Genomic DNA, 17536 nt, shown 5'->3' on the forward strand with positions numbered 1-17536 from the left:
CACTGGATGTTGGTCAGGAGGGACGGTAGCTGCCCATCTAGCCTAGAGAGGTTATTAATAAGATGATCTAACACGTCACAGATAAAGACTTCTGACAGAGTTAGATCTGTGAAATGTAATCCCCCGTAGCTGTAGGGACGTTAGGAACCCTTTTGAAACACACTGCCATCAGACTGTGGTACTCTGAAAAGGGTTCATATTCACACAGTGACTCAGTGTATGAGTGATGATCTGGGATCAGTTTTCCCTTTAAAATCATAGTGAATAGATCCCAGTAGTGGTTTGGTCTATAATAGGCAGGGTATCCCCCCAAACGAACTGCAGTGGTGTAAAGTACTTAAGTAAAAATACTTTAAAATACTACTTAAGTTGTTATTTGGGGTATCTGTACTTTACTATTTATATTTTGGACAATTTTTACTTCACTACATTCCGAAAGAAAATTATGTACTTTTTACTCCTTACATTTTCCCTGACACCCAAAAGTACTCTGTACATTTTGAATGCTTAGCAGGACAGGAAAAGTGTATAATTCACCCACTTATCTCGAGAACATCCCTGGTCATCCCTACTGCCTCTGATCTCTCAGACCCACTAAACACAAATGCTTTGTTTGTAAATTATGTCTGAGTGTTGAATTGTTCCCCTGGCTATCCATAATTTAAAAAACAAGAACATTGTTATGTCTGGTTTGCTTAATATAAGACATTTTAAAATATTTTATATTTTGATACTTAAGTACATTTAAAACCAAATACTTTTAGACTTTTACTCAAGTAGTATTTTCCTGGTTGACTTTCACATTAACTTGAATCATTTTCTTTTAATATATCTTTACTTTTACTCAAGTATGAAAATGAAGTACTTTATCCACCACTGACGAACTGGCATGTCAAGAAGGGACAAACAACAACTGAAGTGACATCAAACTAGACTGTTCTGAATCCGTTTTGGATTTTGGCCTCCGAAGCTGTGTACCGTATTTATAATCACAAAAGGTTTATTTTTTTAGTGAAAGATTAATTAAACTGTTTTTATTGAGGTGATGATATCATGGTTACATGGTTACCCTACACAGGACAGTGTCACTGGCAATTGGGATATTTTTTAGACCCTGGGCAAGATTGCCTCCTACTGGCCCTCCAACAACACTTCCAGCAGCATCTGGTCTCCCATCCAGGGACTGACCAGGACCAACCCTGCTTAGCTTCAGAAGCAATGACACGCTGTCTAATTTTGGTTTCAGAGAACTGAGTTCATGGTTCCAAACTCTTCCAAACTCTTGTCTTGAGGGTTACCTAATCTTGAGGGTGATTCATTCAAAACGAATGTTGAATATTACATTTAAAATCAAATCAAATGTTTTAAGAATCAAACACATATACCAGTAGGCTATACAGTATGTATGTTCACACACAATGTTTTTATTTATTTGTTATTTTACCAGGTAAGTTGACTGAGAACACACATTTTCATTTGTAGCAACAACCTGGGGAATAGATGAGTCAATTGTAAACTGAGGATTATTAGGTAACCCGTGATGGTTTGAGGGGCAGTTTGGGAATTTAGCCAGGACACCAGGGTTAACACCCCTACTATTACAATAAGTGCCATGGGATCTTTAATGGCCTCAGAGAGTCAGGACACCCGTTTAACATCCCATCCAAAAAGACAGCACCCTACACAGGGCAGTGTCAATGGCAATTGGGATATTTTTTTAGACCCTGGGCAAGAGTGCCTCCTACTGGCCCTCCAACACCACTTCCAGCAGCATCTGGTCTCCCATCCAGGGACTGACCAGGACCAACCCTGCTTAGCTTCAGAAGCAAGCCAGCAGTGGTATGCAGGGTGGTATGCTGCTGGCATAAATGTTTATCATCAATACGTTTGTCATGATCTGTTGTGATGTTGAATATATGCCTGTGTCTAAAATGCACCTTATTTCCTGCAGAGTGCCCTGGTCAAACGTAGTTTACTACCCATAATGCACTGGTCAAAGTAGTGCATTACCCAGAGTGCCCTTGTCAAAAGTAGTTTACTACCCATAATGCACTGGTCAAAGTAGTGCATTACCCAGAGTGCCCTGGACAAAAGTAGTTTACTACCCATAATGCACTGGTCAAAGTAGTTTACTACCTATAGTGCCCTGGTCAAAAGTACTTTACTACCCATAGTGCCCTGGTCAACAGAAGTGCATTACCCAGAGTGCCCTGGTCAAAATAAGTGCATTACCCAGAGTGCCCTGGTCAAAAGTAGTTTACTACCCATAGTGCCCTGGTCAACAGAAGTGCATTACCCAGAGTGCCCTGGTCAAAAAAAGTGCATTACCCAGAGGGCCCTGGTCAACAGAAGTGCAACATAGTGCCCTGGTCAACAGAAGTACATTACCCATAGTGCCCTGGTCAACAGAAGTACATTACCCAAAGTGCCCTGGTCAACAAAAGTACATTACCCAGAGTGCCCTGGTCAAAATAAGTGCATTACCCAGAGTGCCCTAGTCAAAAGTAGTTTACTACCCATAATGCACTGATCAAAGTAGTTTACTGCCCATAGTGCCCTGGTCAAAAGTAGTTGACTACCCATAGTGCCCTGGTCAAAAGTAGTTGACTACCCATAGTGCCCTGGTCAAAAGTAGTTTACTACCCATAGTGCCCTGGTCAACAGAAGTGCATTACCCAGAGTGCCCTGGTCAAAATAGGTGCATTACCCAGAGTGCCCTTGTCAAAAGTAGTGCACTACCCAGAGTGCCCTTGTCAAAAGTAGTGCACTATATAGAGAATAAGGTTTCAGACAGCATCAGTCTGCTAATATAATTTTCCCTGTGCTTAATACTGTCGTCTCACCCTGAAATCATTCAACTAGCAGGCTTTCTAGAGTGAGTAGGGTGAATCAGCAGAAATCCTCTTTATGTTAAGTACCAGGCTTAGTCTGCTGAGTCAGTGGAGAATTTCCTTTTCATCGTTGCCATAAAACTTCAATTAAACGTTGAGTCTCAAACAGCCGCCTGTCCCTTTTAATAGCTGGGCAACTGCACACATTTCAGGAAATAAACACCTTTTTCAAATAAACACCCGGTCTAAATGACATTATTTACGAGGTTACCATGAATTGCCATGACTTGTTTACAAGGTTTAATGTTTGATTTGTTACATTAAATAATTCAGTAATGACTCCGGGGAAAAATGATGGCAATCATCCATTTTTATCGCCAGTAAGAAACTGCTATCCATTAGCCGCTAACAGATGACAACTGCTAGTTAACTGCCAAGCAAATAAAACTGTCAACTGTGGGAGTACAGACAAAAAGAAATTGGTTGAACACCCTCTAGTGGCGAAAGTAAGAACTGCTAAAAATGCACCGTTTTTTTTTTTTTTTACCTTTATTTAACTAGGCAAGTCAGTTATAAGAACAAATTCTTATTTTCAATGACAGCCTAGGAACAGTGGTTTTAACTGCCTGTTCAGGGGCAGAACAACAGCTCGGGGGTTTGAACTTGCAAATGAAATGTGATACAAACCACATTTACATCAAACATTTTCATGCAGATGAATTGTCTGACGCAATGAAAAAAATTAAAAATAACAACTGGGATGATGGAAACATGAAATGTGGTTACAATTTCATAAATGCTGACAGAGAATTTGTTCGTTTGACATGGTGGGATCTGTTAGCGACTGTAAAATTAATTATGTGAGAAATTGTCGGTGGAAATGCCTTTTGATGCACAAATATTGATATAATTAACACAGTGGAGGCTGCTGAGGGGAAAACGGCTCACAACACTGGAACGGCAGCAAACACAGAGAAATCATTATTTTTTAATGTATTTGATACCAGGGCACTATGGGTAGTAAACTACTTTTGACCAGTTCACTGATCCGACTACAGTCGGTACCACAAGCCCGTTCTCCCCAATTAATGTGTCATCAACCTCCTGTGAAAAGGAACATCATATGGAAGCAATCATATGTTGTGTGGTCCTCCCACTACGACTCAGGACTCGCATGTAGTTTATTTGGCTACAGATCTGTTGTGTGGTCCTCCCACTACGACTCAGGACTCACATGTAGTTTATTAGGCTACAGATCTGTTGTGTGGTCCTCCCACTACGACTCAGGACTCGCATGTAGTTTATTAGGCTACAGATCTGTTGTGTGGTCCTCCCACTACGACTCAGGACTCACATGTAGTTTATTAGGCTACAGATCTGTTGTGTGGTCCTCCCACTACGACTCAGGACTCACATGTAGTTTATTAGGCTACAGATCTGTTGTGTGGTCCTCCCACTACAGGACTCAGGAAAGCATGTAGTTTATTAGGCTACAGATCTGTTGTGTGGTCCTCCCACTACGACTCAGGACTCACAGGCTACAGATCTGTTGTGTGGTCCTCCCTACGACTCAGGACTCACATGTAGTTTATTAGGCTACAGATCTGTTGTGTGGTCCTCCCATTCAGGCTACAGATCTGTTGTGTGGTCCTCCCCTACGACCACATGTAGTTTATTTGGCTACAGATCTGTTGTGTGGGACTCAGGACATGTAGTTTATTAGGCTACAGATCTGTTGTGTGGTCCTCCCACTACGACTCAGGACTCACATGTAGTTTATTAGGCTACAGATCTGTTGTGTGGTCCTCCCACTACGACTCAGGACTCACATGTAGTTTATTAGGCTACAGATCTGTTGTGTGGTCCTCCCACTACGACTCAGGACTGGCATGTAGTTTATTAGGCTACAGATCTGTTGTGTGGTCCTCCCACTACGACTCAGGACTGGCATGTAGTTTATTAGGCTACAGATCTGTTGTGTGGTCCTCCCACTACGACTCAGGACTCACATGTAGTTTATTAGGCTACAGATCTGTTGTGTGGTCCTCCCACTACGACTCAGGACTCGCATGTAGTTTATTAGGCTACAGATGAAGTAAATGACGATGAACTTCACAGGGGGAGGGGGGTGAAAGGTCACGGTGATGAGCTTGATGTTCCTTTCCAGTAGATATCGAGGGTCTCATTCTGGTGACATGACGATGGACGCTTTGGCTACCATTTAACAAAAACAAATAATATGTCTCTTATCCATAATAATCTCATTATGTAGGTAGTCTACCTGCACTGTAGAGCATCTGTGCCAAGGCTGTTGGCACATTCGTTATATAACTCAACAGTTTTTGTGACAAAACCATCAGTAGATTTTTTAAAAACGAGATGGAAACCCATTTAAAAAAAATTATTTTATTTTTATTATTCACTACATGGGAATTTACTGGTAAAAGTCATGTTTCTGTGCACCGTCTTCACGCGCAGTCTTCATCCATGTAAAGGTTTTCCTCCTCTTCCTCTGAAGAGGAGAGGCGAGAAGGATCGGAGGACCAATAGTCGGCGTGGTAAGTGTCCATGGTTCTTTTAATAAGAAATACTACACATGAACACAACTGATACAAAACAATAACCGTGATAACCGAAACAGCCCTATCTGGTGCAGAAAACACAAAGACAGGAAACAACCACCCACAAAACCCAACACAAAACAGGCTACCTAAATATGGTTCCCAATCAGAGACAACGACTAACACCTGCCTCTGATTGAGAACCATATCAGGCCAAACATAGAAATAGACAAACCAGACACAAGACATAGAATGCCCACCCAGCTCACGTCCTGACCAACACTAAAACAAGGAAAACACAAAAGAACTATGGTCAGAACGTGACAATCCACATAAAGTCTGTTTAATGGAAACAAATCTCTGGTGGGAAAATGCGCATATTGATTTATGCAGAATTTAGAATATTCGTATGCAAATCTGTCGTCGCCAATGGAAACCAGCTATAGTGTGTAAATGATGACACAGTGCAGGAAATTGATTAAAATTATGGAAGTGAATGCTGTAATTTAAAAAAAAAAATGTTTATGCAAATGTACAAAAAGCTCTGTGCATTAAGTAAATAGACGCCTGGCACAAATAGAAGCCTGTCACTAATAAAAGCCTGTTGTGTTCAGTGATTAATGGAAATAAACAGCCAGGCTATTATTCAAAGTTTATCGAAATGAAAATCAAATCAATTTTATTGGACACATACACATGTTTAGCAGATGTTAATGCGGGTGTAGTGAAATGCTTGTGCTTCTAGTTCCGACAGCGCAGCAACATCTAACAAGTAATATCTAACAGTTTCACAACATAAAACCCAAAATAGACGAAAATGGAAGTAAGGAATGGATTAAGAATAGACGTGTCTGTCAGAGTGATATATTAACCCTTTTCTCTGATCTACAGCAAACAGACAAACAGAATGCATTCAGTGGCCAAACAGGATATTCGTAGAAAAAATACATCCAAGAATCAGTCAGCACTGTTACAGTGTGTGTGTGTGTGTGTGTGTGTGTGTGTGTCATTTGCGTGCGTGTGTGTGTGTTATTTGTGTGTGTGTTATTTGTGTGTGTGTTATTTGTGTGTGTGTGTGTTATTTTGTGGGTGTGTGTGTGTGTTATTTGTGTGTGTGTGTGTTATTTGTGTGTGTGTTATTTGTGTGTGTGTTATTTGTGTGGGTGTGTGTGTGTGTTATTTGTGTGTGTTATTTGTGTGTGTGTGTTATTTGTGTGGGTGTGTGTGTGTGTTATTTGTGTGGGTGTGTGTTATTTGTGTGGGTGTGTGTGTGTGTTATTTGTGTGTGTGTGTGTGTTATTTGTGTGTGTGTGTTATTTGTGTGTGTGTGTATGTGTATGCACTCAGAGCCTTTTACGTGTCATGTAGGCCTGGAGAAGCTAAACGTGTTTATGTTAATTTCTGGTCAATTACTGTGAGACCGACAGTCTTTTGCATGACAATAACCAAAGCTCCAGTCCTAAACAATGCAGAGAAAATAGATCTGCGTTCTGCGGGGCTTCATGGAAGAAATTGGATTCTTACAAAGTTACATATCAAATGTGAAATCTTCAACCAATTGTATCTTCAACTCGAACCCAGCGTCCAAAAGGAAAACAAGATTTCCAGACACGAGAGTTAAGCCCAAATCTGACAGGAATTGATGAATGGTTTATAAGGGATTTACACACTAACAGGATCTATTTAGCAGCGTTCTCCACATCTCGTCATAGCCATCAAAAGATACAGCTGAATAGCAGCATATTCAAGACCGGCATCTATTAGGCCAACTTACTAAGTCTTCAAGATCTGTTATAAAGGCCCTCATAGAATGTTCTAGATTTCCCAGGGATGTCTGTAATGTCAGAAATCCTACTATTCTGCACATATCATCAATATGGAAACACTTACTCCAGTCGACTCAATTATTCAACTTGTATCTTTGGTTCCTCCTAATCTTTAGTTCCCACTCACCGCAAGATAGAAGGCTGCGTAGACACTGAGCGCTGCCTCTTTGGAGGGGAAGGTTTTGCGTGCGCGCAGGATATCCTCCTGGTTCCCCGTGCAGGCCTCCTGTTGACTGATGTAGATCAGGGCGTGCTGGCAGCCCAGGGCTGTGTAGTTGGGCTTACACACCGTGAGGAAGTGTGGGGCCAGATTCCCCGTCACCAGCTGTCCGGCGTTCACAAAGATGTCCACGGTGAACAGGCCGAACGTGTAGACGCCTGGATAGAGGGGGGAGAGACACTGGTTAGACGCCTGGATAGAGGGGGGAGAGACACTGGTTAGACGCCTGGATAGAGGGGAGAGAGACACTGGTTAGACGCCTGGATAGAGGGGAGAGAGACACTGGTTAGACGCCTGGATAGAGGGGAGAGACACTGGTTAGACGCCTGGATAGAGGGGGAGAGACACTGGTTAGACGCCTGGATAGAGGGGAGAGAGACACTGGTTAGACGCCTGGATAGAGGGGGAGAGACACTGGTTAGACGCCTGGATAGAGGGGAGAGACACTGGTTAGACGCCTGGATAGAGGGGGAGAGACACTGGTTAGACGCCTGGATAGAGGGGAGAGAGACACTGGTTAGACGCCTGGATAGAGGGGGAGAGAGACACTGGTTAGACGCCTGGATAGAGGGGAGAGAGACAGACACACTGGTTAGACGCATGGATAGAGAGAGACACTGGTTAGACGCCTGGATAGAGGGGGAGAGAGACACTGGTTAGACGCCTGGATAGAGGGGGAGAGAGACACTGGTTAGGTGCCTGGATAGAGGGGGAGAGAGACACTGGTTAGACGCCTGGATAGAGGGGGAGAGAGACACTGGTTAGACGCCTGGATAGAGGGGGAGAGAGACACTGGTTAGACGCCTGGATAGAGGGGGAGAGAGACACACTGGTTAGACGCCTGGATAGAGGGGGAGAGAGACACTGGTTAGACGTCTGGATAGAGGGGGAGAGAGACACTGGTTAGACGCCTGGATAGAGGGGGAGAGAGACACTGGTTAGACGCCTGGATAGAGGGGGAGAGAGACACTGGTTAGAGGGGAGAGAGACACTGGTTAGAGGCCTGGATAGAGGGGGAGAGAGACACTGGTTAGACGCCTGGATAGAGGGGGGAGAGAGACACTGGTTAGACGCCTGGATAGAGGGGGAGAGAGACACTGGTTAGACGCCTGGATAGAGGGGAGAGAGACACTGGTTAGAGGGGAGAGAGACACTAGATAGAGGGGAGAGAGACACTGGATAGAGGGGGAGAGAGACACTGGTTAGAGGGGGAGAGAGACACTGGTTAGAGGCCTGGATAGAGGGGGAGAGAGACACTGGTTAGACGCCTGGATAGAGGGGGAGATAGACACTGGTTAGAGGGGGAGAGAGACACTGGTTAGAGGGGGAGAGAGACACTGGTTAGACGCCTGGATAGAGGGGGAGAGAGACACTGGTTAGAGGCCTGGATAGTAGGGGGAGAGAGACACTGGTTAGACGCCTGGATAGAGGGGGAGAGAGACACTGGTTAGAGGCCTGGATAGAGGGGGAGAGAGACACTGGTTAGACGCCTGGATAGAGAGACACTGGTTAGACGCCTGGATAGAGGGGGAGAGAGACACTGGTTAGACGCCTGGATAGAGGGGGAGAGAGACACTGGTTAGACGCCTGGATAGAGGGGGAGAGAGACGCTGGTTAGACGCCTGGATAGAGGGGGAGAGAGACACTGGTTAGACGCCTGGATAGAGGGGGAGATAGACACTGGTTAGACGCCTGGATAGAGGGGGAGAGAGACACTGGTTAGAGGGGGAGAGAGACACTGGTTAGAGGGGGAGAGAGACACTGGATAGAGGGGGAGAGAGACACTGGTTAGACGCCTGGATAGAGGGGGAGAGAGACACTGGTTAGAGGGGAGAGAGACACTGGTTAGAGGGGGAGAGACACTGGTTAGACGCCTGGATAGAGGGGGAGAGAGACACTGGTTAGACGCCTGGATAGAGGGGGAGAGAGACACTGGTTAGACGCCTGGATAGAGGGGGAGAGAGACACTGGTTAGACGCCTGGATAGAGGGGGAGATAGACACTGGTTAGACGCCTGGATAGAGGGGGAGAGAGACACTGGTTAGACGCCTGGATAGAGGGGGAGAGAGACACTGGTTAGACGCCTGGATAGAGGGGGAGAGAGACACTGGTTAGACGCCTGGATAGAGGGGGAGAGAGACACTGGTTAGAGGGGGAGAGACACTGGTTAGAGGGGGAGATAGACACTGGTTAGAGGGGAGAGACACTGGTTAGAGGGGGAGATAGACACTGGTTAGAGGGGAGAGACACTGGTTAGACGCCTGGATAGAGGGGGAGAGAGACACTGGTTAGACGCCTGGATAGAGGGGGAGAGAGACACTGGTTAGAGGGGGAGAGACACTGGTTAGAGGGGGAGAGAGACACTGGTTAGACGCCTGGATAGAGGGGGAGAGAGACACTGGTTAGAGAGGGGAGAGACACTGGTTAGAGGGGAGATAGACACTGGTTAGAGGGGAGAGAGACACTGGTTAGAGGGGGAGATAGACAATGGTTAGAGGGGAGATAGACAATGGTTAGAGGGGAGATAGACAATGGTTAGAGGGGGAGATAGACAATGGTTAGAGGGGAGATAGACAATGGTTAGAGGGGGAGACAGACACTGGTTAGAGGGGGAGATAGACAATGGTTAGAGGGGGAGATAGACATTGGTTAGAGGGGGAGATAGACACTGGTTAGAGGGGAGATAGACATTGGTTAGAGGGGGAGATAGACACTGGTTAGAGGGGAGATAGACAATGGTTAGAGGGGAGATAGACATTGGTTAGAGGGGAGATAGACACTGGTTAGAGGGGAGATAGACAATGGTTAGAGGGGAGATAGACACTGGTTAGAGGGGGAGATAGACAATGGTTAGAGGGGGAGATAGACATTGGTTAGAGGGGAGATAGACACTGGTTAGAGGGGAGATAGACAATGGTTAGAGGGGAGACAGACACTGGTTAGAGGGGAGATAGACATTGGTTAGAGGGGAGATAGACAATGGTTAGAGGGGAGATAGACACTGGACAGCGGGGAGAGAGACAATGGTTAGAGGGGGAGACAGACACTGGTTAGAGGGGGAGATAGACATTGGTTAGAGGGGAGATAGACATTGGTTAGAGGGGGAGATAGACACTGGATAGAGGGGAGATAGACATTGGTTAGAGGGGGAGATAGACATTGGTTAGAGGGGGAGATAGACATTGGTTAGAGGGGAGATAGACATTGGTTAGAGGGGGAGATAGACACTGGATAGAGGGGAGATAGACACTGGATAGAGGGGGAGAGAGACACTGGATAGAGGGGGAGATAGACACTGGTTAGATGGGGAGATAGACACTGGATAGAGGGGGAGAGAGACAATGGTTAGAGGGGAGATAGACACTGGATAGAGGGGGAGAGAGACACTGGATAGAGGGGGAGATAGACCCCTGGATAGAGGGGGAGATAGACACTGGATAGAGGGGGAGATAGACACCAGTTAGACCTCAATTCCCTGCATGCTACAAACAACCCCGTCTGCCAAACATCAGCTAAATGTCATTCTCCTCATGACAGCTCTGTGTAATACTTTCCTCAAAGGACATCTCATAGCTGGACACGCGCACACACGCACACACACACACACACACACACACACAACAAACATTTTCCTCAGAGGACCTGTACCTCTGTGTCACGTTCTAACCACACAGAGACACTCACAGACACACACAGAGACACACACAGAGACACTCACAAAGACACACACAGAGACACTCACAGACACACACAGAGACACACAGAGACACTCACAGACACACACAGAGACACTCACAGACACACACAGAGACACTCACAGAGACACACAGAGACACTCACAGACACACTCACAGACACTCACAGAGACACACAGAGACACTCACAGACACACACAGAGACACTCACAGACACACACAGAGACACTCACAGACACACTCACAGACACTCACAGAGACACACAGAGACACTCACAGACACACACAGAGACACTCACAGACACACACACAGACACTCACAAAGACACACACAGAGACACTCACAGAGAAACACACACAGACACTCACACAGACACACACAGAGACACACACAGAGACACTCACAGAGACACACACACAGACACACACACAGAGACACACACACAGACACACTCACAGACACACACAGAGACACTCACAGAGAAACACACACAGACACACACACAGACACACACAGAGACACACACACAGACACACACACAGACACTCACAAAGACACACACAGACACACACACAGAGAAACACACAAAGGCACACTCACAGAGAAACACACAGACACACACACAGAGAAACACACAGACACACACACAGACACACACACAGACACACAGAGACACACACATAGACACACACAGAGACACACACACAGACACACTCACAGACACACACAGAGACACTCACAGAGAAACACACACAGACACACACACAGACACTCACAAAGACACACACAGACACACACACAGAGAAACACACAAAGACACACTCACAGAGAAACACACAGACACACACACAGAGAAACACACAAAGACACACACAGAGACACTCACAGAGACACACACAAAGACACTCACAGAGAAACACACAAAGACACACACACAGACACACACACAGAGACACACACAAAGACATACACACACACAGACACACACACAGATACACACACAGACAAACACACAGAGACACACACAGAGACACACACAGACACACACACAGAGACACACACACAGAGACACACACAAAGACATACACACACAGAGACACAGACAGAGACACACACACAGAGCCACACATAGAGACATAAACAGACACATAATAACACAGAGACACACAGACACACAAAAAGAGACACACACATAGACACTCAGAGACACACAGAGACAGACAAACAGAGACACACACAGAGACACAAAGACACACAGACAGAGACACACAGACACAAAGGCACACACATAACGACACAGAGACATGTACAGAGACACAGAGAGACACACAGAGAAGACAGCCAGGACACATTATTTCCTGCGATAACACTGGTGAGCATAAGCAACGTGTCCACTAAAGCTTCCCCCTGAAGTAAATTTAAATACATTTGCTGAAATTATTTAATTACTCCTGTCTATGCAGAAATCAATAAAAAACATTCAAATGATTTGACCAGAGAGCGTGACTTAACCACAGAGGATTATTAGACTCTTGTAAAACATAGCTTTGGATTGTTTCAAATCACAAGCTCTTAGGCCTGTGCATCTTAACTCTACCTATATGTACATACTACCTCAACTTACCGGTGCCCCAAACATTCACTCTGTACCAGTACCCCCTGTATATAGCCTCCACATTGACTCTGTACCGGTACCCCCTGTATATAGCCTCCACATTGACTCTGTACTGGTACCCCCTGTATATAGCCTCCACATTGACTCTGTACCGGTACCCCCTGTATATAGCCTCCACATTGACTCTGTACCGGTACCCCCTGTATATAGCCTCCACATTGACTCTGTACCGGTACCCCTGTAAATAGTCTCCACATTGACTCTGTACTGGTACCCCCTGTATATAGCCTCCACATTGACTCTGTACTGGTACCCCCTGGATATAGCCTCCACATTGACTCTGTACTGGTACCCCCTGTATATAGCCTCCACATTGACTCTGTACTGGTATCCCCCTGTATATAGCCTCCACGTTGACTCTGTACCGGTACCCCCTGTATATAGCCTCCACATTGACCCTGTACCGTAACACCCTGTATATAGTCTCCACATTGACTCTGTACCGGTACCCCCTGTATATAGCCTCCAAATTGACTCTGTACTGGTACCCCCTGTATATAGCCTCCACATTGACTCTGTACTGGTACCCCCTGTATATAGCCTCCACATTGACTCTGTACCGGTACCCCCTGTATATAGCCTCCACATTGACTCTGTACCGGTACCCCCTGTATATAGCCTCCAAATTGACTCTGTACCGGTATCCCTTGTATATAGCCTCCACATTGACTCTGTACCGTAATACCCTGTATATAGCCTCCACATTGACTCTGTACCGTAATACCCTGTATATAGCCTCCACATTGACTCTGTACTTTAATACCCTGTATATAGCCTCCACATTGACTCTGTACCGGTATCCCTTGTATATAGCCTCCACATTGACTCTGTACCGTAATACCCTGTATATAGCCTCCACATTGACTCTGTACTTTAATACCCTGTATATAGCCTCCAAATTGACTCTGTACCGGTATCCCTTGTATATAGCCTCCACATTGACTCTGTACCGTAATACCCTGTATATAGCCTCCACATTGACTCTGTACTTTAATACCCTGTATATAGCCTCCACATTGACTCTGTACCGGTATCCCCTGTGTGTATTATGTTTTACTGCTGCTCTTTAATTACTTGTTACTTTTATCTCTTATTCTTATCCGTATTTTTTGGAAACTGCATTGTTGGTTAGGGGGATGTAATTAAGCATTTCACTGTAAGGTATATTTGGCCCATGTGACTAATGCAATTTGATTCGATTTGATTTGATTTTGGAAGCCTGCAATTTGGGCAAAGCACGTAGCAACAGGACTAGATGATTATTATGTTGTGGTTGTCAGTCTAAAATACATGTGCAGATAATTTCTGTTAACAATCATTTAAAATGTTGAGACAAGAAGAAGTGGAGGAGGCAAAGATATAGGAGTGTCTCTCTCCAGAATGCTCTCAACTCTCCGGAATGCTCTCAACTCTCCGGAATGCTCTCATATCACCAGAATGCTCTCAACTCTCCGGAATGTTCTCAACTCTCCGGAATGCTCTCAACTCTCCGGAATGCTCTCAACACTCCGGAATGCTCTCAACTCTCTGGAATGCTCTCAACTCTCCAGAATGCTCTCAACTCTCCGGAATGCTCTCATATCTCCAGAGTTCTCTCAACTCTCCAGAATGCTCTCAACTCTCCGGAATGCTCTCAACTCTCCGGAATGCTCTCAACTCTCCAGAATGCTCTCAACTCTCCGGAATGCTCTCAACTCTCCGGAATGCTCTCATATCACCAGAATGCTCTCAACTCTCCGGAATGTTCTCAACTCTCCGGAATGCTCTCAACTCTCTGGAATGCTCTCATATCTCCAGAATGCTCTCATATCTCCAGAATGCTCTCATATTTCCAGAGTTCTCTCAACTCTCCGGAATGCTATCATATCTCCAGAGTTCTCTCAACTCTCCAGAATGCTCTCAACTCTCCGGAATGCTCTCATATCTCCAGAGTTCTCTCAACTCTCCAGAATGCTCTCAACTCTCCGGAATGCTCTCAACTCTCCGGAATGCTCTCAACTCTCCAGAATGCTCTCAACTCTCCGGAATGCTCTCAACTCTCCAGAATGCTCTCAACTCTCCGGAATGCTCTCAACTCTCCGGAATGCTCTCAACTCTCCGGAATGCTCTCAACTCTCCGGAATGCTCTCAACTCTCCGGAATGCTCTCAACTCTCCGAAATGCTCTCAACTCTCCGGAATGTTTTTGGAACATCCATTTTGCGAATGATAATAGTTTCTCACAGTATTTGAAAAACACTTTCCCTGCCTCACCAAGCCTCGGTGTGAAAGAGCAACATATCATCATCTGATGATGCCATGAATCCAGTGGAAACGTCATAAAATAATGGGGGGAAAAAACAGCTGTCCTGAGTTCACTGGTCTGGGAAACTCTGAGGACCCGGAGTTGTTGTTGATTCTTGATACAATGTTGCAAGTTTGCTAGAGACAGCTTCAGGCCAAACCCAGTTGATTGATTACTTATTTAAAAAGTTATAGGCATACTGCTGCATTGGCCCATGGGCTATTTCTGAGTACCATGTGTTCATTTCTTTAGCCACCAATGGATTACGGTCTATCAATGTGTCCATATGGCAGAGGCTGGTGCTCTAGCATTAGTTGGACTCTGTGTCTCTGCATCTTAATGCGACGTTCAGCTTTGAAGCCCACTTAGCTGGAAGAGTAGAGAAAAAAGGCTTCATTAATGTTGAGTGGCTTTCTGTTTTGTCTCTATGTCTCCTTCTTTTACATTCTAGTCACTGCTTTCTCATCTTCGGTATTCTTAATTAAAGGGAGCAAGGGATGAGATGAGGCAAAAGGAGGGGGTGAGACAAGAGATGGGATGAGACAAGAGGGGTGAGACAAGAGATGGGATGAGACAAGAGTAGAGGTGAGACAAGAGATGGGATGAGACGAGAGGAGGGGTGAGACAAGAGATGGGATGAGACGAGAGGAGGGGTGAGACGAGAGATGGGATGAGACGAGGGGAGGGGGTGAGACAAGAGATGGGATGAGACGAGATGAGAGGAGGGGGTGAGACAAGAGATGGGATGAGACAAGATGAGAGGAGGGGGTGAGACAAGAGATGGGATAAGACGAGAGGAGGGGGTGAGACAAGAGATGGGATGAGACGAGAGGAGGGGGGTGAGACAAGAGATGGGATGAGACGAGAGGGGGGGTGAGACAAGAGATGGGATGAGACGAGAGGAGGGGTGAGACAAGAGATGGGATGAGACAAGAGGAGGGGTGAGACAGAAGATGGGATGAGACGAGAGGAGGGGGTGAGACAGAAGATGGGATGAGACGAGAGGAGGGGTGAGACAGAAGATGGGATGAGACGAGAGGAGGGGTGAGACAAGAGATGGGATCAGATGAGACGAGAGGAGGGGTGAGACAGAAGATGGGATGAGACAAGAGGAGGGGTGAGACAAGAGATGGGATGAGACGAGAGGAGGGGGTGAGACAAGAGATGGGATGGGATGAGAGGAGGGGTGAGACAAGAGGAGGGGTGAGACAAGAGATGGGATGAGACGAGGTGAGGGGGTGAGACAAGAGATGGGATGAGACGAGAGGAGGGGGTGAGCCAAGAGATGGGATGAGACGAGAGGAGGGGGTGAGACAAGAGATGGGATGAGACGAGAGGAGGGGTGAGACAGAAGATGGGATGAGACGAGAGGAGGGGTGAGACAGAAGATGGGATGAGACGAGAGGAGGGGTGAGACAAGAGATGGGATCAGATGAGACGAGAGGGGGTGAGACAGAAGATGGGATGAGACAAGAGGAGGGGTGAGACAAGAGATGGGATGAGACGAGGAGAGGAGGGGGTGAGACAAGAGATGGGATGGGATGAGAGGAGGGGTGAGACAAGAGGAGGGGTGAGACAAGAGATGGGATGAGACGAGGTGAGGGGGTGAGACAAGAGATGGGATGAGACGAGAGGAGGGGGTGAGCCAAGAGATGGGATGAGACGAGAGGAGGGGGTGAGACAAGAGATGGGATGAGACGAGAGGAGGGGGTGAGACAAGAGATGGGATGAGACGAGAGGAGGGGGTGAGACAAGAGATGGGATGAGACGAGAGGAGGGGGTGAGACAAGAGATGGGATGATACGAGAGGAGGGGGTGAGACAAGAGATGGGGTGAGACGAGAGCAGGGGGTGAGACAAGAGATGGGATGAGACGAGAGGAGAGGAGGGGGTGAGACAAGAGATGGGGTGAGACGAGAGGGGGTGAGACAAGAAATGGGGTGAGACGAGAGTAGGGGGTGAGACAAGAGATGGGATGAGATTAGAGGAGGGTAGATGCTGACAGACTGATTATTACTTCTGTCAGATGCATTACTTCAACAGTGACTCACTAGATAAGACTCGGACAAGACTCAGACAAGGCTCAGACAAGACTCAGACAAGGCTCAGATTAGTAGACAAGTATTTGGCAGTAGATTTCATAAGCCTGACAATGTTCCACTTAGTAGCAGCACAAATACGCCGGGCGGATCGCCTGTCTGTGGAAAGGCTGTGTATGGGGTTTAGCTAAATAATGACTTAGCTGGCAATGTAGACGGGGGAAATCATACTCTCATTAAGCAGATATATTTCATCAAACTGTTCAGTATTCAATCAAAAAACTAACATTTCAAAGACAATCTCTTTTTTTGTGTAATTGATCCCGTTTCTTACCATCTGTGTGTGGTGGGTTGGTGCTGTATGGGGAGTTTGGGTGGGTAGAGGCTGAATGGGTAGAGGATAAAT

At 46.1% G+C, this 17536-nt stretch overlaps 1 protein-coding gene across 1 annotated transcript in view; it reads right to left on the reverse strand.

The window, feature by feature from the left end:
- The window catches only part of LOC112227457 (phospholipid phosphatase-related protein type 5), a 78386-nt gene that overhangs the window by 25891 nt on the left and 34959 nt on the right, over positions 1-17536 (reverse strand). The window contains exon 4 of the mRNA XM_042308668.1: positions 7346-7596. Coding sequence (XP_042164602.1) covers positions 7346-7596 — 251 coding nt within the window. The remainder of the gene's footprint in view (positions 1-7345; positions 7597-17536) is intronic.

This window comes from Oncorhynchus tshawytscha, linkage group LG29, assembly GCF_018296145.1.
Source record: "Oncorhynchus tshawytscha isolate Ot180627B linkage group LG29, Otsh_v2.0, whole genome shotgun sequence".
NCBI classification, from domain to species: Eukaryota; Metazoa; Chordata; class Actinopteri; order Salmoniformes; family Salmonidae; genus Oncorhynchus; species Oncorhynchus tshawytscha.